The sequence below is a fragment of the Drosophila busckii genome, chromosome 3R (genome assembly GCF_011750605.1).
Source record: "Drosophila busckii strain San Diego stock center, stock number 13000-0081.31 chromosome 3R, ASM1175060v1, whole genome shotgun sequence".
NCBI classification, from domain to species: Eukaryota; Metazoa; Arthropoda; class Insecta; order Diptera; family Drosophilidae; genus Drosophila; species Drosophila busckii.
In genome coordinates, this window is record NC_046607.1 from 16322954 (window position 1) to 16347622 (window position 24669).

The 24669-nt window shown below is 38.7% G+C and overlaps 7 protein-coding genes and 1 long non-coding RNA gene across 8 annotated transcripts; 4 read left to right on the top strand and 4 right to left on the bottom strand.

Annotated features, from left to right (window-relative positions):
- Positions 1-20: 20 nt before the first annotated feature.
- Positions 21-7541, bottom strand: LOC108601349 (serine-rich adhesin for platelets). Its single transcript, XM_017989247.1, has 7 exons — positions 7404-7541; positions 3383-3504; positions 3111-3309; positions 2949-3034; positions 2629-2884; positions 912-2572; positions 21-852 (listed from the first exon to the last, which is right to left on the bottom strand). The coding sequence occupies exons 1-7, from the start codon at positions 7539-7541 to the stop codon at positions 21-23; spliced, it is 3294 nt and encodes a 1097-aa protein (XP_017844736.1).
- A 224-nt stretch (positions 7542-7765) lies between these two features.
- Positions 7766-11446, bottom strand: LOC108603944. The gene is made up of 2 exons (XR_001915331.1): positions 10915-11446; positions 7766-8227 (listed from the first exon to the last, which is right to left on the bottom strand). It is a non-coding gene; the product is annotated as an uncharacterized LOC108603944 (long non-coding RNA).
- Positions 11447-11961: 515 nt separating this feature from the next.
- LOC108603943 (39S ribosomal protein L55, mitochondrial) lies at positions 11962-12588 on the bottom strand. The gene is made up of 2 exons (XM_017993136.1): positions 12358-12588; positions 11962-12294 (listed from the first exon to the last, which is right to left on the bottom strand). Exons 1-2 carry the CDS (start codon positions 12529-12531, stop codon positions 12145-12147), a joined length of 324 nt encoding a protein of 107 aa, XP_017848625.1. The 5' UTR covers positions 12532-12588; the 3' UTR covers positions 11962-12144.
- A 63-nt stretch (positions 12589-12651) lies between these two features.
- LOC108603941 (ATP synthase subunit d, mitochondrial) lies at positions 12652-13637 on the top strand. Its single transcript, XM_017993135.1, has 2 exons — positions 12652-12721; positions 12985-13637. The coding sequence occupies exon 2, from the start codon at positions 12990-12992 to the stop codon at positions 13524-13526; it is 537 nt and encodes a 178-aa protein (XP_017848624.1). The 5' UTR covers positions 12652-12721; positions 12985-12989; the 3' UTR covers positions 13527-13637.
- Positions 13638-13984: 347 nt separating this feature from the next.
- Positions 13985-16108, top strand: LOC108601810 (scaffold protein salvador). The gene is made up of 3 exons (XM_017989746.2): positions 13985-14935; positions 14990-15910; positions 15969-16108. Exons 1-3 carry the CDS (start codon positions 14160-14162, stop codon positions 16021-16023), a joined length of 1752 nt encoding a protein of 583 aa, XP_017845235.1. The 5' UTR covers positions 13985-14159; the 3' UTR covers positions 16024-16108.
- A 651-nt stretch (positions 16109-16759) lies between these two features.
- LOC108602389 (cystinosin homolog) lies at positions 16760-19983 on the top strand. The gene is made up of 9 exons (XM_017990501.1): positions 16760-16944; positions 18331-18413; positions 18471-18573; positions 18630-18815; positions 18873-19233; positions 19292-19419; positions 19477-19557; positions 19619-19698; positions 19758-19983. The coding sequence occupies exons 2-9, from the start codon at positions 18362-18364 to the stop codon at positions 19943-19945; spliced, it is 1179 nt and encodes a 392-aa protein (XP_017845990.1). The 5' UTR covers positions 16760-16944; positions 18331-18361; the 3' UTR covers positions 19946-19983.
- Positions 19984-20397: 414 nt separating this feature from the next.
- On the top strand, positions 20398-23553 carry LOC108602369 (cellular tumor antigen p53). Its single transcript, XM_017990471.1, has 7 exons — positions 20398-20487; positions 20573-20623; positions 20677-20713; positions 20773-20799; positions 22378-22687; positions 22743-22986; positions 23052-23553. The coding sequence occupies exons 1-7, from the start codon at positions 20450-20452 to the stop codon at positions 23476-23478; spliced, it is 1134 nt and encodes a 377-aa protein (XP_017845960.1). The 5' UTR covers positions 20398-20449; the 3' UTR covers positions 23479-23553.
- On the bottom strand, positions 20812-22060 carry LOC108602367 (putative gustatory receptor 94a). The gene has a single exon (XM_017990470.1). The coding sequence runs from the start codon at positions 22030-22032 to the stop codon at positions 20812-20814; it is 1221 nt and encodes a 406-aa protein (XP_017845959.1). The 5' UTR covers positions 22033-22060.
- Positions 23554-24669: the final 1116 nt, after the last annotated feature.

The following is a 24669-nucleotide window of genomic DNA, read 5'->3' on the forward strand; positions in this document are numbered from 1 at the left end:
ATGTTCTTATCAAATTAATTTTATATACCAAATTGTTGACCCAAAGACTGCTGCTGTTGTTGCTGTTGCTGCTGCTGCTGCTGCTGTTGTTGTTGCTGCTGCTGTTTTTTGTCGAATATAGACAGCTTCGATTTGACTGCTCCCTCGCAGACCATAATGCGTTGCTGCGCGGGCTTTTTGTCTAGATCAAAGCAAAACGCATCTGCATTTAAATGCCGCTTAAAGTCTGAATAGCGATGCGATTCGTAGGGCCAGTTGGAGCCAAGCGCTGAGGCTGCGACAGCAGCAGCAACACTGCCATTGCCGGTGCGTTGCATTGCCGATGGCAGCATCGAGTCCTGCCGCTTGCGCTCAAAGTATTCAACAATTTTTGCTATTTGCGCTGAACGCGTGCTGGGCAATGTGGGAAACGAGCGATCATCCCAGAGCAGCGAATCCGAGCTAATGTCATCTGAGCTATCTGTATAAATGGACGAAGTGCGATTCTTGCAATAAAGCAACTGATTGGTGGAGAATGCGCTGCGCTGCAGAAACGAGTGCAGATCCGAGTCCAGCGCCAAACGATTGATGGTGCCCGCAGGCGCTGTCATCTGCGGATCGCTAACCAGCGCATGATGGCAAGTGTAGCGTCGCTGATGCGCACGCGGTGCAATTATTTCAGCATCCAAGTCATCCATAGAATCCAAGGCGGTTGACGATGATGAATTGCATGCTAGCGCCGAAGCATCGTTGTCTATGAGCAGCACAGACGATGAGGTGGATGAGGAATCATTATGAAGTTGCGTTGCAGTTGCAGCAGCTGCTGTTGCTGGTGAATAATAACAGCAGCGACACAGACTTGTTATATGATCGCTAGATAAATAGAGAAGAAAAGTTAGCAAGCTATAACAAAGCTATAGACACACACTCACTTGATCTCATTGTTGCCAAACTTTGGCTTTAGCTTGTAGCAACAATTGGGCTTATTGCTGCTGCTCAGACCCAAGGACATAATGCCGCACAGCTGTCTGCTGTAGCTGCTGTTGATGGCAGCATCGGACTCCTCATTGAAGCAGGAATAGAAGCCACTCTCAATGGAGTCGCGACGCATGACGTTTTTTTTAACTGGCTGCATATCGCTGCCGCTTTTCAGTTCATCCAAATCTGCATCGCTAGCTGTCGTTGTTGTTGTTGCTGCTGCTGCTGTTGCTGTCGTTGCGGCCTCAGTGCTGCTGCTGCTGCTTGTGGCAACATCATCTGCAGCTGTTTGAAAATCTACATCTGCTGCCAGCGTTGTAGTTGAGCTGCCGTCTTTCGATAGCGTCGACATTTCCAGCTCACTGTTGCTGTTTTTTAGTGCAACACCAGTGCTGCCGCCGCGAAATAATGGATGCGTATACAATGAATTGGCGCGATATTTGCGTGTTTGTGTTGCTGAGGGGCGCACAGCGCTGTCATCACTGCTGGACTCGGCATCGGCGCAATTGCCGCCACCATCCAGATCTTCACCCTCGGAATTGCAATCATCGCAGTCGTCTGTAGCAATCTCCGCTGTTGCTGCTGCTGTTGTTGTTGTTGCTGCTCTGGCGGCATTGCTGATGCGCTGCGGCAGCTTCAGTTCTATGGCGCTATATTTACGCGCCAGCTGCGGCGACACGGGCAGACTCTTTGGTTCGTTAGTCGTTGTAGTAGTTGCTTTAGTTGTTGTTGTTGCTTCAAGCTCTGCGCCTGGGACTAGCGACTTGCCCTGCTGCATGGCCACCAGTTCTTTGAAGAACGGCGCCGACATTTCAAAGCAGCTGCTAAACAAATCGCCCACGCCTGCGGTATAGCTCTTGGGATTAGCTCCAAGTATCTTTTTGACACCTCGCAGCTGCGCCAGCGCTGTAAATGGATTAGGCTTAACACCATTGTGATCCTTGGCTAACGAGGGCTTGTACTGCGGATCCTTCAAGCACATGGTTTCGCCCACTTTGCGCAGCGTTAACACCGCGGACACTGGTGGTGGCAATGGCGGCGGCTCAGGCACATGCACCACAGGCATTAACACAGCTGCTGTTTGCGGACTGGCGCCCAGTTGACGCGGCGGCGTGGGTGAGTGTGTGCTGGAGCGCTGGCGCTGCATTTGATGGCAGCGCGCCTTATCACTGGGCGATGTGTGCAATGGAAAGTGTATAATATTTTCACTCAACGAACGTCTATGCAGTAATATATCCGCTTCTAGCTTCTGTGTGGCGCGACGCACGCGTGACTTTAATATAATATCATCGTTCTCATTGCTTTCGACAGACCAGCTTGAGGTGCTGGCAATTGCTGCCGATGAGGATTTCAAGCTGTTGCCAGTGCTGGGAAAACGAAAGCCGTCCTTATCGACTAAACGCATTTGCAGCGTAGCGGGGCCAGTGCAAATGGTGCCCACAGTAGGTGTCGTATTGAAGGGCGTATTCTCTGTATCGCTGTTGTTGGCAGAGAAGTTTAGCAGCTCCAGCGAGCTTAGCGGACTGGCACTTGTTGACTCCTGCTCGCATTTCTCCAGCAGCATTGTAAGTTTTTTGGTGGCATCATGAAATGTGGGCCGGCTCTTGGGATCGTACTGCAAGCAATACACAAATTAATTCAAGTAAATGAAATGCTGTTAGTTAAGCTTACCAAACAACAATAAAAAGCTAATCTTAAAAACACTGGTGGCGTATCCATTGGACACAGCTCAACGAACTCCAAATAATCCAAACCAAATGAAGCTGTGCGTGGCATTAGATCCGGATCAGCTTCAATGCGCGCTATAATCTCACACTGTATAATGCCAAAGGAGAATACATCGCTAGTCTGATCATACCATTGACCCTTGAGACACTCTGGACTAACCCAATAGGGCGAGCCGACAGTCTCCAAGCGCGATTTACCACTGCCAAAAAGCAATAAAATATTAAACAAATGTGTGACAAGTGTACAGTTTATTGTGCACTTACGATTTTTCAGGTATTTTCGCTGCCAGTCCAAAGTCACCAACAACTGCTTCGTATTGTTCATTTGCGAGAAATCGTATGAGCACATTCTAAAAAAGCGAAAAATACATGCGCATTAGTATTTTGTTATATTTTCTGTGTGTGTGTGTGTGCCCAAAAACTAACCTTGCTGGTTAGATCTCTATGAAAAATTCCAGCGTTGTGCACATATGTCATGCCGCGCGCTATGCCAAGCGCCAGTCTTACTTTTTGCGGGGCGCTAAGCACCACCTCTTGATTTGCTAATAGCTGTTCCAATGAGCCACCATTAATGTACTCGGTCAGCGCATGCAGCTGACCTTCCTGCACACAAACGCCCATAAAGCTATGGGAAAGCAATAAAAGTTAAATTTCGTATAACAATCAATGAATGCAGCAGCAGTGAGCAGTCGACATACCTTAATATATTTTCATGAGATAATTTATTAAGCAACTGCACTTCTCGCAGCATATTTGGTCGATTGGCTCGCAGTTGATTCATTTTGAGCACCATTACCTGTCCCGTTGTACGATGCGTGACCTAAAATAAAATACAATCAAAATGATTAGCTAATAATTATACATGATCAATCATTAAAAGCGGCGCATGCAGCAGTATTAAATAACTTAAATAATTACTAGCTAAACGTTTTCCTTGTATCAAACATTTTTATAATAGAGCGCCAAAATTCGATTGTTATTATTAAATAAATGATATGTTAATTTAGCTCTTTAACATTTAATAAGCAAATCAATCAAAAATATTTGCCATAATAACAAACGCTTAACAAATTTTCTTACATACATAATTACTATTCAATAACAACAGCAGCCAAGCCATGTAGCATGTTATGTCATCATTTTGCCTTATGGTTTACTTTGCATATGAGCAAAGTTGAATTTTCACTTTCATCTAATGACAATCGCGGAAATAAAATAATAATGAAAGCTGCTGCTGCTGTTGCTGTGGTGTGTGTTGCTTGCCAAAACACATCCTTTTCCAACTAAATCAAGATGCTGCAGCAGTCTCCCCCCCCAAAAAAAAAAAGGAAAGAAAAAAACAAGTTGCATGCCTGTGGCGTCAACTTGAAGCCAAAAACTGACAAACCAGACTGGTGACCAGTGCCTGTTACATGGCAACATTCATTTGCAGGTTTCAGATTGTTGTTGTTTTTGTTATTTTGGGGGATATTTCCCGCAGCTGCAAAAACACGTTTTATATAAAACTGCAACGGCGGCCAAAGTCGATGTTCGATCATCCCAACTAAAACCGGCCGACACTAACTTCGCATAATTAATTTAACTGTTTCCACACACGAGCAACAAATACAGACGAAGACGCACGGACGGACGTACATTCAAATAGTAAAATGTATTGTATTACTGTTAGCGAGTTAGGCAAGTTAAAGCTCTAGTTTAACATTCAAAAACTTATGAACAAACAATAGCACGCTAATAATAATTTCAATCAATTTTGTCACTAGCCGCATATCAATTTCAAGTGATAACAAGTTGAGAAACGTGGCTTAAATGAAAGGCGCACACGCTTATGCTTATAAACAAGACTAATGTGCGACATATAGACTGAAGAGAGAGACTGGGGAGATAGACAAGTGTCGTTCTGTCCAGTAAATTGACGTTGCGCGCCGTGCCCATTTAATAGTTGCTAGAGCTGCTCTAGCCAACTGTAAGTCTGTTGGCCGGCCGGGCCGGAATGGAATTCGACCTAGATTTCTTTCTTTTTTTTTCTTCTTGTTGCTGCTTGCTTTCTTGCTTTCATGCTTGCCTGGATTCTGGTTATATATAAAGCTACGTATATATCTAGACTAGACTGTTCACTTGCTTTACATTTATTTCGTTGCTAGCTATTTATACCCTGTAGCCTCAATTAAGGCTTAAGCTTGGGCTAACAGTTTTTAAAAATAACTGTAATTAAAGTAAGGTGCAGCTTTAAGTTGTATATTTAGCAACTTAACAGCATTATATTGCTCAAGTGGCATATTGACGTTGCACCTTTCAACGCGCGTTCTCGCTGCCAAGTCATCAATGTCAAAAAGCAAAACCAGAATCAGCTCTAAGCGTGGCTTTCATACAGTTTTGTTAACAAATATGTGCCGGAAAACGGTTCAAAATATAATACGCAGCCCCAAAAATCCGCTTTGCACTTAACTTATTATGACAATAAAATCTTTGTGTAAATTGTTGGGTTAATAACATGCCAGAAATAGAATTTCGGTTTATTATACAGATTACAAATTATTATAAACACGCAAATTATTGATTGACTTTAAGGTTTTCTTTGTCTATTGAACAAGAAACAGGAACAATAGCAAACATTCGATATGTGAAACAAAATAAATCCACAGCAATTCGCTAATTGGATATATGCGCTAAAAAATCAATACACTTATTTATAAGTGTGTGTAGCATTCTTAGTCTTGTGATTTTGTTATTTAATTCATTTTGTTTATTGCTTTTTTGCACTGCATTTATTTATTTATGTACGCATTTTTTAGCAATTTATTAAACTCACAACTGAAGAAAAAAAGTGAAAATAATATTATGAGCTCTTCCCTGCCTAAACTTTGGTACACAGTTGGCTGCACAATTAAAAGAGAGGCCAATGGCACGTTAGAGTTTCAGTTCAGTTTCGTATATCAAATGTGAGAAAAACTGCCTCGAAAAGTATTTGCTGCATTTTCAATGTTTTAGGAGCTATGAAAAGCGCTTCTGCTACATATAATTTGGTGTTTGTTTGTTTTTTATGTTGCCAACATATACAGCGCGTAATTTAGTTGTAGTTGTTTTTATGAGAGCGTGTGCACTTGTGTGTTTTGTCTCATGAAATAGAAAGTGTGCATTAATTGCTTTGTTTTGAATCCAAGCTCACGATCATAACTAAAGAAATACCTACAACTATAATAAATCAAAGCGCTGCGCTGCTATTGATGAAAGAAAAAACCCAAAATGATGTAAAGCATAAAAGCCGCAGTATGCAATAAAAATCAATTGCATTAAATATTTGGTAATTTGTAAGTTAGTTAGCTCGTTAATAAGCATAGATATATACATGTATATAGCCTATTTGCTATGACTCAACGCTTTTGACAATACAAATTGTTATTGAACTAATTTTTCACAGTTTGTGCCTCAAAGTAAATAAGTTGAGACTCATTCGACAAGCGCTGAAAAAATATTTCATTAATTTTTTTTTTTGCGCTTTTTGCATAGACAATTGATCACAAGACACATTTGTACACGCTTGGCAAAAATTATTTGCATTTTTATTTGCGACGTTCTCCTCCGCTCTCGGTCACCTGCAGTTTATTCAAAGCCATAAAATTGTATGTGGCGTGCTATCAGCTATGAAAGATACAAACAAAGGCAGAGTCGTCGTCGTCGTTGTTAAATGAAAAGCAAATATTTACAAGGATAAGGAAATTATTTCATTAGAGCAGCACATTAAGCAATCATTGGGCATAACGTCATATAGCACTTATAGACCAAAAGACAAGCCCTGCAAGCTCATTTATAACAAATTATATTGCATTAAGTTGCGCGAAATATTTCAGCTTAAGCACACACACACACAAGTAAATAAAAGCTCATTAACTGCGCCCATATAAAAAGCTATATATGTATTTTGTTATTGTGACGAACAATCGCGCGTCGATAAAGTTTATTACAGCCTGTGGTCATAAGTTTTTTTTTATAAACTTACGCTTTTCAATTTTCTTGTCTAAAGGGCCACAAACTGCTGCTGACAAAAGCCAAAAGCAGCTGGCAATACTTTCAAAAATTGTCAGCACACAAATAAATCTGCTGCATGCGGAAATGTTTTTTAATCGACTAAATGCAGATGCTGAAAAGCGGAACAACGCAATATGTTAGCATTAATTCTTTTGTGCCTGCTATATATGTAAATTGTATATAAAGTAGTCCTGCGCGACTTTTGTACCGCAGCAATGTCGCTTATCGTTTATTAACTGCTGACGACGATTGCAGCCGCACATGCTTTGCTGCTTATCAATATCGAACAATAGCAATCAATTGACTACAGTTGCTACTAACTTAACCTTCAGCATTTAAATTTTGCTGTACGCTTGTTAAAAAACCTTGAAAAATGTTCTACAAATTTCCAACATTTTCTTTATAAATTTTCAGCTTAACTTTGTGCCTATTTGGCAGTGTTTACTGTACTTTATCATTTGATAACTTTAAGCACATAATAAATTTGCTATTAAAGCACGTGGCTATAAGCCAGCGCACATAAAAATTGGCACAATCAAAAACACATTTTTGATAAAAACAAAAAAAAACTAAACACATTATTTTGAAGTCTTTTTGTAGATTGTCAACTTTTCAGCAATTCGAATTCAATAAACGTGTTTGCTTATATAACTAACTTAACTAATTTAGTGCAGTTTTAGTTTGACTTACCCTATAAACTTCTGAAAAGAATCCAGAGCCAATTTTCTCCTTGACGAAATCATCGACGGAATATAAAGCGGAGACGGCGGTGCGTAGCGCACGACAGGATGGACCCGTGACCAGACGATCTGAGGAAATGGTGCGCATAACTGGTGGCAGACCATTGCAGCTGCCGTTAAGTAATAAGGAGGGAGGCGTGGCATCTGCAGCGACAGCAGCAGCAGCAGTTGGTGGCTCAGCGTTTGCTTTGTGGCAAATGTCCGGCGTTGCAGCAACTCTGCTGCTGTGTTGTTGCCACAGAAATGTTGACGACGAATCCACTTGATCGCAGCTGCTGCTGTTTGAGGTGGTGTTGGTGCTGCTGCTGGTGGTGTTGGCGGTGTTGTTGGTGTTGTTACTATTGTTCTCTGGCGGGCCAGGTCCGCTGTGTTGATTTAGACTCATGTTTATCAGCTATATTGCAGTATGTTGTTGTTGTTGTCTCAGAGCTTAAGCCTTGTTGCCTAGCGTAACCGCATTAGCCACAAAATACACACACACACACACGCACGCACACACAGAGAAAACAAAACAAATGAGTGCACGTTTAGTTAGGCGTTAAAATTTGTAGTATTAGTTTTTTGTTTCTTTTTTGAGACACAAGTTGACACAATATATATTATTTACATCTGTCTAAAAATAGACAGATTTGACAGTTATTTCTAAAGACTTTCTGTGACGTCAGTTGCGTGTTGTTATTTTTTATGATTTTTTTTGGCACAATCGTAGGAAGTATTTGGTGTGATAAGTGCCCCTTTGAGTTGTGCGGGAAGCTCTCGCGGCGCTTTGGAAGTCTGTGGGCGAAGCAATGAGAGAAAAATGAAAATGATTAGAAATTGAAATTTTATTTATACACAAAATTTATGCATTGTACAACTTTCTAGCATGACAAATGTTAATTGCTTAACAATTAAAATTGAAAGCATTAACAATTACTTTAAAAGTTTTCAATTTGTCATGTTAAATTTTATTATTTATATTTTAGCTTAGACTCTTAGCCTAGTCTGCTCATTTAGTTAAAAGCTTTTCTCTTTGGGAAATTATCAGAAATAACGCTTAACCTGAATAGATTAAATACTTATGTCTACTAAAACAACAAAAGCTATAGAACTATAATTATAACCTTAACTATTAACAGACAATTATAGTTGTTAGTGACTCACATTATAGTTATTTTTTATATTTCGCAATTAATTGCAAAATTTTAATTAGTAAGGCAGCAAATATTTTTTATTCATTAATAATCTTTACTTGCAGCTTAAAGAATAGACAAATATAGATAACAATTAATGGCATAAAATAACGCTGTGCTATTTTTAAATATATTGTATTTTAACTGGACTTTAAACCATGTGATTTCAGGGTCTAGGGTTAGTAAACTTGCCGGGTTAGGTTTAACCTTCGCTTTTTGATATCAACATTTATTTTTACGTTGACACACACACACACACACACACACAGCCCAATTACTTTGCCATTTTTTAAGTAGCAGATAACAAGTTCATACGTGCTCAAACAATATATGGCATACATATAGAGTGAGTGACTTGAAATCTTAATTTAAAAGTGATTTTTATAGATGTAAGCACTTGTACTAGAAAAAAAAACAGCAACAACAGAATAGTTGTTATTTTCCACAAGTTGACGAGCTTAACAAATTGCTAAGCAACAAATTAAATGTCGCTTTTTTTGCATGACATAATAGAAATTGTTTTCGCCAGCAATATCAATGATTTGTTTTGCTTTTATCAGCGGCATTGATAAGATAAGCAACGTTAGAAATTCAGTGCAGGTGCCCAGAGAACCAATTAAAACTACAGCCTAACGTCTTATATATTGCATGGTATGTTTGTTGTTGTTGTTGTTGTTGCTATTTTTGTTGGCAATTAAAATCAGCTTGAAAATTATAACACAATGATTATTTTAATAGCTTTTGTATATGCTCAAGTGTGTCTATGTGTGTGTGTGTGTGTGAAAAGCGAAGAGTAACGGACCATATAACAACACACAAAAGCAACCAAAATTAAATCCCAAACTCTCACTTTTAGCAAAATGCCATTCAAGGCGCAAAGCAACAACAATAGCGAAAAAACTTAAAAAATTACAAAGCTAATTTTTTCGCTGCTTTTTTCCAAAACACCAACCACTTTTTATTTTTATTTTACAATATGCTCAAAGTTTACAATTGGCAAGGTTACAACGAAAGCCAAAAGCAACAGCAACAACAACCAACCAACAAGTTGTAAACTTGCTTCACATCATTCATTATGCGAGGCATGGCAAAAATATTCAACATTCATTCGCAATAGGCGATTGATTCAACTCGTTTGAACTGTCGCACAGACGAAACATATGAATGTCTATTTATATAAACAAAACTACCGTTAGTTGTTGCACTTTTTAAAAAGTAAAACAACATAAACAAAAGACAAAACAACAAAATAGAGTGGCGATGGCGATGACGATGATTATGAAATGAAATGGGTGCATAAGTTATTATGGAAATGAGATGAAGAAATAGCTAGTGGACTAGCTAGAATTTTGAAATAAGAGCAAAGTTAAAGCAAAACGCAACTGCACGACTAGCTAATACTCTATAAAACATAACGGACCTGTTAATGTTTCATGCTGTGCGCATAAATATTTCAACAATTTGAAAATCTAATCAAACAGTGTGCGCATTAAATCGTCAGTCACGCCTCTTTAATTTTGTGTTATTTTAATGGGTATGTGTGTGTGCTGGTGATGATAGCAAGCGTGGGGGGATGAGAAGTGGAGTGGAGCAACTGACACCAACGATGAAGCATCTTCATCATCTCTCAACATATGCGCTCCCAACTATGTGTGTGTGTGTGTGTTGCAAATGAGTGTGTTATTTTTACATTTCCGCTGCTCACAAAAATATTTACATACAGACAGACAGACCGACAGTCCGCTTCCACACACAGCGCCTCACAAATTAAGCAGCATTCCAACCAAACACACACACACACACACACACATGCAGTTGCAGAGCAAGAGAAGGCTGGGCCCCTATATGATGCATACATATAAATGTTTGTGCATGTTAAATAGCTACAAATATTTTTTGACAAATTCATGCAATATATATTATAGCGATGGTAAACAAAAATGCAGCTTGCTTATATACAGTCTAGTCTCATTTTTTTTCGCTTGCTGTCCCCAGGCAAAGGTCACAGCCACACACACACTCATCTCTATGGCTGGCAACGGGCTGCGAAGTGCAGCAGCAGCAGGAAAGAGAACGAAACAGACACACACACCAGCGCATAAAACTACATTCACACACACACACAGGCGCACGCCTACGCCAACAAGGGCGCCGCACACACTCACACACACAACAGCATAGTTCTTCCGTTAAGCGTGAAAAAAAAATACCATTAAGCAGGCGTCTTTTGCAATTTGCCCATTTCTTATTGACAAAATATATAGCCATATATACTCTTGTTATATTTACCTTTTTTTTTTGTTGTTGTTTTGTTTTGTAGTTGAAAATAATCCAATTAAGTGCTCATTGTATACATACAGACAGACAGACACTCTTTGCCGAGATTGCAGCTTTTTTCACAGTCTGTGTTCGTCAAATATAAACAAATTTTTTGTACACAATTTTTTTTGGGGTTTTGGGTTGGAAGCCAACAATTTCACTATATAGCCTGGCCTTATTTACTTAGCTACATTACATACTGTCTGATGTACACAAGTATGCACATGCATACACATATGCATTTGCTTGCTCACACACATAGTATATACACATACAAGTGCAATAGATTAGACGCCACTTCTCTTCCACAACTTTTTACTGTTGTTTTTATTTAGCATTAAAAACACGGCGACGGCTTGCTGTAACATACGAGAGTTGGCAGACTTGTTATATTAAACAGACGTTTTCTGTTGCTTTGTATATAGTGCAGATATAAATTTAATTTGCACTCGCGTATTACTGAAAATCCGTCTGCAAATTGGAACGTCCAAGCTTCGTTTTCGTTTTCTCGCAACTGCGTGACCGTTTTCTGAGAAGCTACAAATACCATCGAATTTTCGATTGCTTGCGTTCAGAGTTGCCAACTTAGCCTTTTACCGGCCAGATCTAGCAGATTTCAATCGTCAATAGCAGGAAAAATTGAAAGCTAGCAGGTGGCGGGAGTTCTGGCATTTTTGAAAATAAAAGCAGCCTTTTTCAATCTGGCGTTGATGACTAACAATAAAAAAAAAAGGGCACGGACTATGTTTTTGTGAAATTTGCGTCTGAGAACTACTTTTTCAATTTTTCATTAATTTTCCAATTTATTCACTATATCATTTTGCTTTCTCGGAGTCAACCTTTTTTGCCCTAGCTTCCGGCCAGAAGCAGCCTTTTTTCCTGATCAACAGCTGGCAGCACTGCTTGCGTTGTAGCTGCAGAAAGAGATACAGAAACAATAAGACAAGTTAGTTACCTATTGTAACAAATGTGGTCACACTTTATTTTTGAATTTAGAAAAAGGTAAACAAATTATAACTTTAATAAGTCCAATAGTCAATTACTAATTAGAACACTCAAAGCTCTACATTAGCAAGTAAGTTTAAATAATTCGTTATCCTGGTATAATCTGGACTTTATCATTAACAAATCAAATATACTGTCAGATTTACATATTTATATAACAAAAGTGTTTTGTTTATTGCGGTAACAGGCTCTGCCTTACTTAGACTTCTTAATGTACTTCATATACTTTTTCGCATTAAAGTTATCGTCCACTTCTTCTAGAATCTTAACCTTCTTCCTTGGTTTGCGAGCCTCCAAGCGTGCCTTGCGCTCTGCTTCAGACAATGTGCTTAAATCCAGTGGCAGCTGCAGAAAGACAATTATAAAATTGTATTTCGTATAATTTCTTTAATTAATGATTGGTTTTACCTTAATAACTTTTCTGGGCTCGTGATACCTTATGTTGATAGTCGAGCCATCCGGGTGCACTACAACTGTTGGATAAGTACGACAATAAACAGATCTGTGCAGGCGAGTTACTGAAGCCGTTGCTGACGACAATGCGCGCACCTGTTGTAGTGCTACCGGCATTAAATTAGCCATTTTAATTTAATAATATTAACAAGTTCTTAACAAATGCTGTTTTTATGTAATTGCCATTCGCACAGATAAGCCAACAGATAGAGTTACCACTCTAGCTGCTAGTATATTCAATAAAATACCAAGCAATTGTACTCGATACCGCTTTTTGCACCGATACTGAGTACATTGCTAAAGCAAGTCGTGTGAAAAGGTTCGTATTGGTTAATTTATATTTATTTTGTGGAATTTCTAAGCAGAAAAGGCAAATAAAAACGCAAGATAAGCACAAGCAAGCAGAAAAACTATTGGAGAACGTTAAACATTCATTTAAAAACATCCTTAAGCAGGTGCAATGCATATGATTAAAAAAAATTACATAACTTGCGCAGGCTGCTCTTATGGAATATCAAAAAAACAACAACTTTGCACATTATGAACATATTTTTGTTAATTAATATTTGTTATTGCTTGCAGTGACAATGGCTGCCCGTCGTATTGCCCAATCGTCGATCAACTGGTCCGCTCTGGCCGAGCGTGTGCCTGCCAACCAGAAGAGCAGCTTTGGTGCCTTCAAAACCAAGTCGGACATTTATGTGCGCGCCGTGATGGCCAATCCAGAGAATCCACCAAAGATTGATTGGGCACACTACAAGAAGCTGGTGCCAGTTGCCGGTCTTGTGGATAACTTCCAGAAGCAGTACGAAGCTTTGACTGTGCCCTACCCAAAGGACACTGTCTCCTCTCAGGTTGATGGTGAGATCAAGGCTTCCGAGTCCGAGATTTCTGCCTACAAGAAGGCCTCGGATCAGCGCATCCAGAACTATCAGAAGGAAATTGCCCATCTGAAGTCATTGTTGCCATATGATCAGATGACCATGGAGGATTATCGTGATGCATTCCCCGATAGCGCTCTGGATCCCATCAACAGACCTACCTTCTGGCCCCACACTCCTGAGGAGCAGGTTGGCTACAAGTCTAAGGAGCAGATTGAGGCTGAGAAGCATGGACACCATTAAATACCAAGCAGTTGATTATAATGTTCAGCTTAAGAACATGATTCGAAATGTAAACATCTGTAGAGTGAATGCGAAATTAAATCATTAAAAATGAATAAATACAAGCCAAAACTAAGTTTTTTAATCAATTTGTTTGGGTCTTATAGGAAAATAGCTGGAGTCAACTTTAATACCAACTTTTATACCAAAAGTATAGCTAGACTGACAGCACAGCAACATGCATTGACATAAATGTATCTTGCTGCAAAGAAAATAGGGGAAATTATGGACTTCAAACACTTACAAATGTAACCGCAGGTGAATCTAACAATAAGTTGGATATAACAGCTGATCTTTATTAAGCGTGTAAAAAAAGACTGTTATTGTTTTGAATGGTAAAGAAGTTTAAATCCAGAATTCCCGCTTCTTAAAATTTTCCGCTAGATTTGACGAGAAAAAATCGTAATTGGCAGACCTGCTGCTAGGCACAAAGCCCCAAAAGAAAATGTATATAAATAAGTTGTAAAATGCAATGTACAATGCATTAGCATACAAAATTAAGCGAAAACGCGGCAGCTAAAAGACGAACTTTAACTACAGACAATTGCAAGAGGGCAATAGGAAGACTGAACGGGAATCCAAAGGCCGCACTGTATGAACTATATAACAGTTTTGCTGTGCAATCAGAGACCGACAATGCTCTCGCGCCGGAGCAAGGAGAAATCGCAGGCACACAAGGAGGGCGTGGTGGGGAAGTACGTGAAAAAGGATACACCGCCAGAGATACCGGTGATCAATGTGTGGACATCGTATGCGGATGCCGATGCTCAGCAGCGAAAAAAGAAATCGCTGCAACGTTGCGCTAGCAGCTCACCCAGCTGTGAGTTCAAGCCGCTCAGCTCCAGCTCCAGTCGCAACACATACTCGTGCACGGACAACGATGCACAGCCCGATTACTATTACCATGCACGGCGTGCGCAAAGCCAAATGCCATTGAATGGTCATGCTGGTCATACTACACATGGTCATCAGTTTCGTGCCAGCAGCAATCAGCTGAGTCACAGCGGCAACAACAACTATGTAAACATAGAACAAATCGAGCGCATGCGCCGTCAGCAATCGTCACCTCTGCAGACGTCTACGGGCAGCTTTCAGCGAAAGTACTCTACGCAAAAGCATTCGCATGCTCATCTGGCCAACAACAGTTATGATGCGGATGCTATGCTTAGTGCTTCCTATGCAAATATGCTGCAAATCTCACGACGACCGCCTTCGCCGGCGCACTACGCTTTGCAGCAGCAGCAACAGCAAATGCTGCAGCATCAGCATCCACAGCTGCCACATGGCTCCACGCCCTTTGGTTCGATGCTGCGCTTTGATGCCTCCACCATGGCAGCCAAGGAGCATCAGGCACGCTATCCACAAGCCAGGTAAGTTGCTAATTATGCATCGCTTTAGTTTTTCTTAAACTATTTCTTGTTTAGAACACATCACCAACAGCAGCAACAGCAGCAGCAGCAGCAACAACAACAACAACAGCAGCAGCAGCATGCACTTCAACAACAGCAACTGCATATGGGTGGCAGCTACTCCAGCGACGCATATCCCATCTATGAGAATCCCTATCGCGTATCCTCGATGCGTGTCACATCATCACAGCGCTCCGAGTCGCCTATATACAGCAACACCACTGCCTCCTCGGCTACGCTAGCAACCAGCTCACCACATCATCATCTTACTGTGCCTGCCAATGGCATCAACAGTCGTGGCGGCAGCTTTGGCAGCGTGCGTGGCGCCTCCAGCTCAGTGCAATCGCTTTATGCGCCGCCTGCTTCGAATGCTTCAGCTGACAGCAATGCCAATGGCTCGCTGGTGAAGGTGCCCTCGCAGCAGTCGCTCAACGAGAGCGAGGAGCTGCCACTGCCACCTGGTTGGGCCACTCAGTACACGTTGCATGGACGCAAGTACTACATAGATCACAATGCCCACACCACGCACTGGAATCATCCGCTAGAGCGTGAGGGCTTGCCTGTGGGCTGGCGTCGTGTTGTGTCCAAAGTGCATGGCACCTACTACGAAAACCAATACACTGGCCAGTGTCAACGACAACATCCTTGCCTAACATCCTACTATGTTTACACCACATCAGCTGAGCCACCCAAGGCCATACAGCCTTTGTATGCACCGCCCGCCAATATGCATAATTCGCTTGTGCCGGCTAATCCTTATTTGTTGGAGGAAATACCCAAATGGTTGGCTGTCTATTCGGACGCTGACTCCTCCAAAGATCACTTGCTGCAGTTCAATATGTTTAGTCTGCCAGAGCTGGAGGGTTTCGATAGCATGCTAGTGCGTCTGTTCAAGCAGGAACTGGGCACCATTGTGGGCTTCTATGAGCGCTATAGGTGCGTCTTCAAAATTCATATTTATATTTGTTATTAATGTTTGCTGTTTTGCTTGCAGACGCGCTTTGATCTTGGAAAAGAACCGACGTGCTGGACACAATAATCAGCAATGACAATAAACGAAATGTTTAGTTATTTTATTTACAATTTTGGAATACTCTTTATATGCAGTTAAAAAACTGCTATTTCGACATTATACACACATATATATATATATTTATTGAAAAAAAATTATTTAATGACGAACGTTTACCAATTTATATACATATTTATTTTATATACAAAAATTATTCGATTACAAAATTAGTTCTGTTCTAGTATTTGGCAATAGATTTTATAATTTTTAATGTTCCTTACGTTTTTTAATTACCTTGTGTTTTCGAAAAAAGCTTTAGTTACAAAGCTTTTATTTTACGATTTAAGTTATGATGCAATTTTTTATGATGATTAAGTTCAGATGCCTTATCAAAAACTATTTACTCTATGTTTTAAATGAAACGAAAAGTGCCTAATAAAGTTTATAATTGCTGTGATTGCACAAGAGATTTTTAATTTTAACTGAAGCAGATAATTTGAATAACAGCGGAAATTTATTTCTTGTAATATTTATCTAGCAATGTATGGGGTATGGCGCACCACTTCTAGGCACGATATCGAAACTCAAACTTCAGAGTGCTGCAAAAAATAAAATAAAAATAACAAAAGCTAAAAAAAAAAGCCCGATAGCGATTGAAGCGCGCCCGTCAGCAAACTGTTGAGCTTCTCATTTATAAAGTATACACGTTGTAGAGTGGACCTCAGTATCTTGACAGTCACGCCGGCGTCCACAATCGTTTCTAAACCAATTTCGCTGCTCGAGACTCTGTTTTTAATTGTTAGATAAACAATGTCGTTAAAGAGTTAATCAGCAATTAGTATCAATTTATTGAAAGACGCTAATAACGTTTGGAATTTCACAAACGCGGGTGCAGTTAAGCTTTTTGGCTAAAATCCAAGCCCGAACGAAGTTTGCAAAATTAACTTTTGTTCAAAAGGTTTGTTTAAATACATGGCGCCGTTTTCGCAGTGCTTTCTAATACACAAGTGAAAGTTCTAATCCGGCTGCAAACGGCGCTTTAATCGGTTATTTATAACATGTGTATTGACGTTTATTTATACAATTGGCCAAGTCTGCTATTTGTTAATAAATATACATGTGTGTGCGTGTGTCGTGGGTGCAATAAAATAAAAAACCTGCGCTCTAGACTTAAGTATAAATAATTTCCTGTCGGCCTTTGCTTTCAGCCAAGGCTTATAAACTAACTAATCTATTGTTTTACACAACTTATCACAGTAAAAATAAAATGATTAGCAATGCAGCCAGATAAGCCCAGTGTGAAATATATAATTTCCAATTCTTATTTACACAGATTTTAGCATACTCATTGATTACTCTATATATAGCAATAATAAATCAACATTTATGAGGCTTCCACAATCATATCTTGCGGCAATTGCAGCCAAAATAAAACACTCTTCCCATATATGTATATGTGCAGCCATTTAGATCTATATAGCCCATTGTAGTTATAGTTGCGTGATTGTTAAAAAAAAAACTCGCTTTGATTGTAGCATTGAGTCGGGGCGTTTAACAAAGGTCGCTGCAAAATGTTATCTAGAACAACTGTAGATATGTAAATGAATACATATATATATATGCATGTTACTCCAATTTATGTTACTTCAATCAATGCTCTGATTTACATACATACAGAATTGCGAATGCTTGTGCTTGCAGTTTTCAATTAATTTAAAAAATCAAAATCAATTTTTGCTCAATTCGCAATTTTATTATTACGGAGTTACATTTATTGAAACTGATGCCACCAGCAGACCCTACAATTACCCTGCAATTAAAATAACCCAATTTTAAATTATAAGTTCAGCAAATTCTTAAAGTTAAATCTTCAATATTTTGTTATTAAGTTTGGAATTTATAAAATGTTATAGAACATTATTCAATGTTCCGCGCTGTTGTCAAATATTTCAATCTGTTTAATGTCATGACGCAGCTTGTTTTTATTTCTAAAGACAATTTTTTTTTATAACCCGAACATTAATTTAATGAGGCTTCCAGTTATCAAGTTACAGCGCTCTGCATACAATTAGATAAAGCTCATGCATATTTGAGCTCACGTGTGCATTCCAAAGACATACATATGCATTAATATTTATTTAGCGACTGGCAAAATAAAAACAAAATCGCTTTTTTAGATTTGCTTAATTGTGAGTGGGCTTTACTTAGCGACTGTAGACTATTATTTAAACTAGCATTTCATCTTATTGTACAATCTCTGCTATTACGCCATAAAGGGAATTTCCTAAGCAGCTTGTCTTTTGTTTTTGTTTTTCTAACTAGTTTTTTTGTTTTTAATTTGCAGCTGCTTTGGAAAATAATTAATTTTCGTCATTATGTTGTTCTGGCGGCTATATTTATTTATAGCAACAGTGCTGCTAACAAAAAGTGAGTTGGAATAATTTTAATTATAACACTTTTTGAGAATAATTCTAAATGTTATAGCGATCAGGCTGACAGAGGCGCAGGCGGGTGTTGGTCTTTCGGTAATAAATCATGACTTGACTGTTTTGGTAAATGCCAATGAAAGCTTTGAGATTCAGTCTGGGTAATGGAACATAACGCACATATGTTAATCATTAAATAACTCTGAGATTTCTACAGCACAATTTTCGACTATGATGTCAGCGTTACTTTGCTAAATCCACATGAAGAAATGATTGATTTGCATCCGGAGAGCTTTACTTATCCCAAGCAAGTTCAAGGTCAGACTCAAAGAATTGTTGTCACAGGTCGCAAAGCGGGACATGTGGTGATTACAGCGCGCAGCACGCCGGCAGAGAGTTGGATGTAAGTTTATTTATTTTTTATAATGCCAACACTTTCAAATATTTCTTATTTCTGCAGCACGGACTCACTTTTCATGCGTATCGTCGTCGCCAAGTCGAGATCCATAATCTATGCATCTTTAGTTTTTGGTTGGATTTATTTTGTTGCCTGGTCGGTTTCATTTTATCCACAAATCTACGAAAACTTTAGACGCAAATCTGTTGAGGGCTTAAACTTTGATTTCATAGCTCTCAATCTGTTTGGCTTTACGCTATACAGCTTGTTTAATTGTGGTCTATACTTTAATGAGGGAATACAAGATGAATATGCTAAGCGCCATCCTCGTGGCATTAATCCTGTCATGCTTAACGATGTCTTCTTTGGTCTGCACGCCATTTTTGCCACCAGCATTACCATAGCCCAATGTTTCTTTTATCACGTGAGTCAAAATTGCTTTATAGCCCCATATATATTTTTATTAAAAATCTTTATTTTAGCGTGCTAATCAACGTATTTCAAAAGTCGCCTATGGCTTACTAACACTTTTTGCTGTATTTGTGATTATATCAGCTGGTTTGGCAGGCGGTTCGGTTATACACTGGCTGGACTTCTTATATTACTGCAGGTACGCTTTATTCTATTAAGCTTAATCATATATATTGATTAATTTTTTTGCTCATAGCTATGTCAAGCTTGCGATTACCATCATCAAATATATACCACAAGCCATCATGAACTATAGAAGAAAAAGTACTGCGGGCTGGTGTGTATTAATCAAACTTTTTAACTAATTGCATTGCTGATAAGAAAATAAATTATTTTAGGAGCATTGGCAACATTCTACTTGATTTTACTGGCGGCACTTTGAGCATGTTGCAAATGTTATTAAACGCACACAATTATGGTAAACGAGCTTACACCTTCTATTAATCTTTACTGTACTTAAACTTACCTTTCTTTTAGATGATTGGGAATCCATATTTGGTGATCCTACTAAGTTTGGTCTGGGACTGTTCTCAGTGCTGTTCGACATATTCTTTATGCTGCAGCATTATGTATTTTATCGACATGCTGCAGACACTGCTAGAAGCAATCAAACAATCGATACAGAGATTCCTAATAACGAGAAAGAGACTGCAGAAAAATATTGAATTTATTTATAACAATTCTTAGCTTTATAATATTTTTAATACAGATAACTTAAATGTTTGTATATATTGTACATACTCGCGTTTACTTTTATTTTTGTTAATTGCACAAGCTTTGTTTTATTTGAAAAGAATTTACTAAATATACGTATGCTTTAATTTTATTTCGTGGAATTGCATTGAATGTGTTTACTGGAAATACCTGCTGTTATCAGGTATAAGCTTTGACTCCTTAACACCGGGAAAATTTCGAAATATATACCGTATTTTTAATTGCTTGCGTTCATGTTGCGTATCATTCTTAGCATGAGTTTAAATAAACGCGCCTTGCTGGTATCGATGCCATAGCAGCTTGAGTTCTTTGCAAGAGCTGCTGCTGCAGTATCGATATATATTGCCCAACACTTATGTGTTTTTCAGTGTTGGCAAAACGCGGTTAGAAATCAAAACAATCACAACTACACAAAAAACTAAAGTACGCTTAAATAAAGTAAATAAGTGTGTTTAATGTTCGTAGATCCAGCAATGTCTTCGAAAAAAGAAAGGTATTAGCTAAAAGCTCAGATTTGCGGTTGTTGTGCGCAACTTGTTCATGTTTGTTCAAGCTAATTCTTTTAACTAATTGCACAGCTCAAGTTCTGGTAACGAGGAGGATCCGCAGCAAGCGAATACAGAAGAAATGTAAGTTGTTACGCATTTTAATCAATAGTTGGTTTAACTTTGTTTATTTCCAGGGTTAATGAGCCTCTTGCATATCTTCAAGGACTGAACGTGAGTAGCAACAAAGCACATGTGCAAATATTTGCTAACTAATGTTTTTTCTCTTGCAGTCGGGCAACCTGATGCAGTTCAGCCAGGTAAGCGTGGCATTATTTAAAGCGTTGCGACAAATCGGATTGCACAAGTATCAAAGCAAAGCTGGCCACAGTGGATAGCACGCTGTTCATAAGCGCAATATCTATTTCGAATAGACCCATAGGCTTGATTCTGTAATTGATGATGACAACTTGCAGCGAAAACGTGTGCACCGATTGCCGATAACGCCAGTCGGCTTCAAGTAGTTTCAACTCTTGCAACACGCTGCCTGTGGTCTGAGTTGTCAACAAAATATTATTGCTTAACAATGCCAACATCATAATTTCCAGCAGCGAAATGATTAGAAATACGATATTAATGAGCGCTCCAAATCCGTCGTAGGGCTTGTGCTCAAATATAGTCTGTGCGATGGCATAATATTGATTAAAGACGCCCACTGTAATGCCAAGCAGATGACAGATTAGGGATAACACTACAGACAAGGACATCAAGGCCATATAGTCCGTTGCCTGCGAGCAAACTATTTTATATATAAACGCCAAGTTATCCAATTCATCTGCGAAATTGCAAAACTGCTGTATGCGATAGTATCTGGAGCGATTCTCCAGCTCCTGCGCTTGTTGCATAAAGTTTACTTGTTGCACTTGCGTTCGCAGCTTGGCATTAATAGTTTCTATAATATTTTTGGCTATAATCATGGCACCAAAGTAGCAATTGTTCAAAAAATTTGATATAATCATAGGAAGCAATTTGTATAAGGTCCAGACAAGACTCAAGTGCGGTTCGTTGCGTTTTTGTTGCCACATAAGCGCCAGTTCCATGACCAGTGGAAATCCAATAACTTTGATCAAAGCCAATATAACCGAACGTTTTATTGCAGCACGCTCTATGTGCAACTGTTTGAGGGTCTCGAATAGCGGCACTTTGGACATCATGCGTGCCACCTGGTTGCTCATAAACATTTGAGTTACAAAATTGATTATAGCTACCGTTATGTTCATATAAGTATAAAGCTTGACAGCATCGCGATAATCGTAATCAGTCTCCAGATAAATCTCACGCAAGTAAATAAAAGAGAAGAGCAGCGTCACGAAAATGCTGTAGGCCAAATATTTCTTGGAGAAGACAAAACGCTGACGTCCACTCAACGAGAAGCGATTCGCAAAGAGTCCAAATAATGTTAACATTATAATAAGTATAACCAGCAGCATTTGCACTAGCTTAGCCTGTCCATGTATGGGCCGTCGAGATAGGCGCATGCCAAAGAGACCCATTGCGCGGGAAAGTTGTCTATGAACTGACACAAAAGCATTTAATGTCTCTGTTAATTACTGCTTAATTGTTTAACTTATCTGTTAATTGATAACTGTGGATCAACGGTGTGTACATTAATCATTGAAGAAACAGCATATGGTTGTTAAACCATTTAAATGTTTATTTGTTAAACACTTGGTAATGAAAAAATGGCAAAAGAGTATTCCGAATAGAGTGAATCGATAATGAACACAAACTAAGGCAAATTCTAGTTGATAAACGAATATTGTTAATAAATTTTACTTGCAATTCTTTTGCTTCATTTTTGTTAAAGTCTATATAATTATTAATTTTTGTATTTACAGCAATCACTGCTGCGCGATATGATGTTGCAAGATATGAAGACAAAGGTTAACATTTTGCCAAAGCTCGAAGATCATAACAATGGTGGTTACTACTTCAGCATGCAGCTGGAAGAACCACACAAGTCTCATTGGATGTTATCGCTGCCACTAAACAAGATGTACATACGCATGAATAAGACTTTCAACATTGAAGTTACATTCAAATTCAAAATGCCATTGCAGCAGCTCAATCTGCGCGCTTTTCTTTGCTTTGTCAAAGATGTGAGTGGACCCTTATTGCGTTGTCAGAATCATCTAAGCACAGATGCGGGTAAGCAACAAAATCATAATTTAAAAGCTAAGCTAACTCATTTATTAACTTGCAGCTACTGATAAAAAAATGCGTGAAAGTCTGCTGCGCTGTGAGAATCCAAATACAATGTACTGCGGCACAGCAACGGGCAAAAGCATTGCGGAGAGATATTCGGTGCTGGTGCCGCTGAACATGTGTCGTCCCGGCATACAAAACGGTGAACTTGTGCGTCAGACACTCGCCTTTAGCTTCTCCTGTCAGAACTCTTGCTTTGGCCGCAAGGAAACCTGTTTGGTCTTCTGCTTGGAAAACATGAAGTAACTAGCACAATTGTTTACTTGTTTGGTTCTTTAACTAATTAGACAAAAACTACTTTTTGCAGCGGCGACATACTGGGACAACAGGTTATTTATGTAAAAATTTGCACTTGTCCCAAGCGCGATCGAAACTTGGATGAACGTCAAACGGACGCTAAAAGACGCAAAACTATTAAATCCGATGACGAAGAGAATGAAAATTCAACAAACAAACGCCGTAGTCCACGACGTCCTCAAGCAGTAATCAAGGAAGATCATCTGAGCAATGATAGCGTTGATAGCAAATTTGTGCCAGCTGACTTTGAATTATCGCGTTCTCCTAATGGATGTTATGTGCTCAACATTCAATCTTTCAGTAGTGATTTATTGGTTGATGTAGTCGATGGAATTATTGGCAAGACGGCTGTGGCTCTTCTGGAGAATACGGATAATCAAAATCTGCATAAGTATTATATGCACTTACAAGATGTTAAACGTAAGTTGTTAAACTAAAACTATAAACTTAGTTTTGAGTAAAAAAGAAAGCACACATTTTAAGTTCAAAAGCTATTAATCAAAGCTACTATTTAGTTACTCCATATATTAAACATTAGTTTATAAGTTTGAAAGTCATATGAAATTCGGCTATGAAAACGTTTTACTTTGTAGTATTAAGTCTGTTTAATTTATAGTTTTAAGCGCTAGTTTAGAAGTTTGCAAGTTTCTTTTATTTTGCTACATTAGGTAATGAAACCTTTTACTTTGTGACTAAATTGTTAAACAATGTTTTACTTTGTAACATAATTAAGTCTGTTTAATTTATAGTTTTTAGCACTAGTTTATAAGTTTGCAAATCATATGAAAGAACTATTTTTATTTTGCTACATTAGATTAAGAAACCTTTTACTTTGTGACTAAATTGTTAAACAATGTTGAAATTTCTGTTTACATATGTTTTTATGCATAAATGCTAATATATATTTTTCTGTATTACTTTATTTGGCTTGTTTGCTTGCTCAGTAGAAATTCTTATATATATGCGTATGTATGTTTATTAATTTGATTTAGCTTTGATGCACAGCTAATTCCAGACATTCCTTAAGCGCATATGCAAATGTCAAAGGTCGCATGTGTTGACACGCCAGTGACTTTTTATAATTTGCTGCTGCTGCCATATGTGTGTGCAATCAACTTTAATTTATAAACTTGTATGAAGTGCATATGTTTCACTTGCACGTGTTGATGAATTTATAATTGCAATATGACTAACGCATTTTAACTGTTTATAGAAATGGTTTAAGCTGCAGCTGCTGGTGGGCAGTCGTAAATGCTTTCATATGCGTAATGAGCTGCCGTCTACGCTGGATATCAAAATGACGATGTTCACGCCAAATTTGTATTAAACAAATATGGCTTTGTAGTAGGTTGGGCTATAATTGGCAGAAGAATTTATATGTAAGTAGGGTAGGCTGCTCACACTTGGCTTGCTGCATAAATTGTTTAAACAATTTTATGTATTAAGTGTTGTTTTTAATTTGCGCTAGCTCAGCCGCTTATTTTGCCTACTGTGCAGGTGAATAAATAACAAAAACAAGACGCGAGGTGAAACTTGCATACAAAAATTTCACTCAGCAGCAAAGCTACTGACATTGGCAGAGACGTAGAAAGAGAGAGAATGCAGCGCAACGACGTTAACCAACGGTA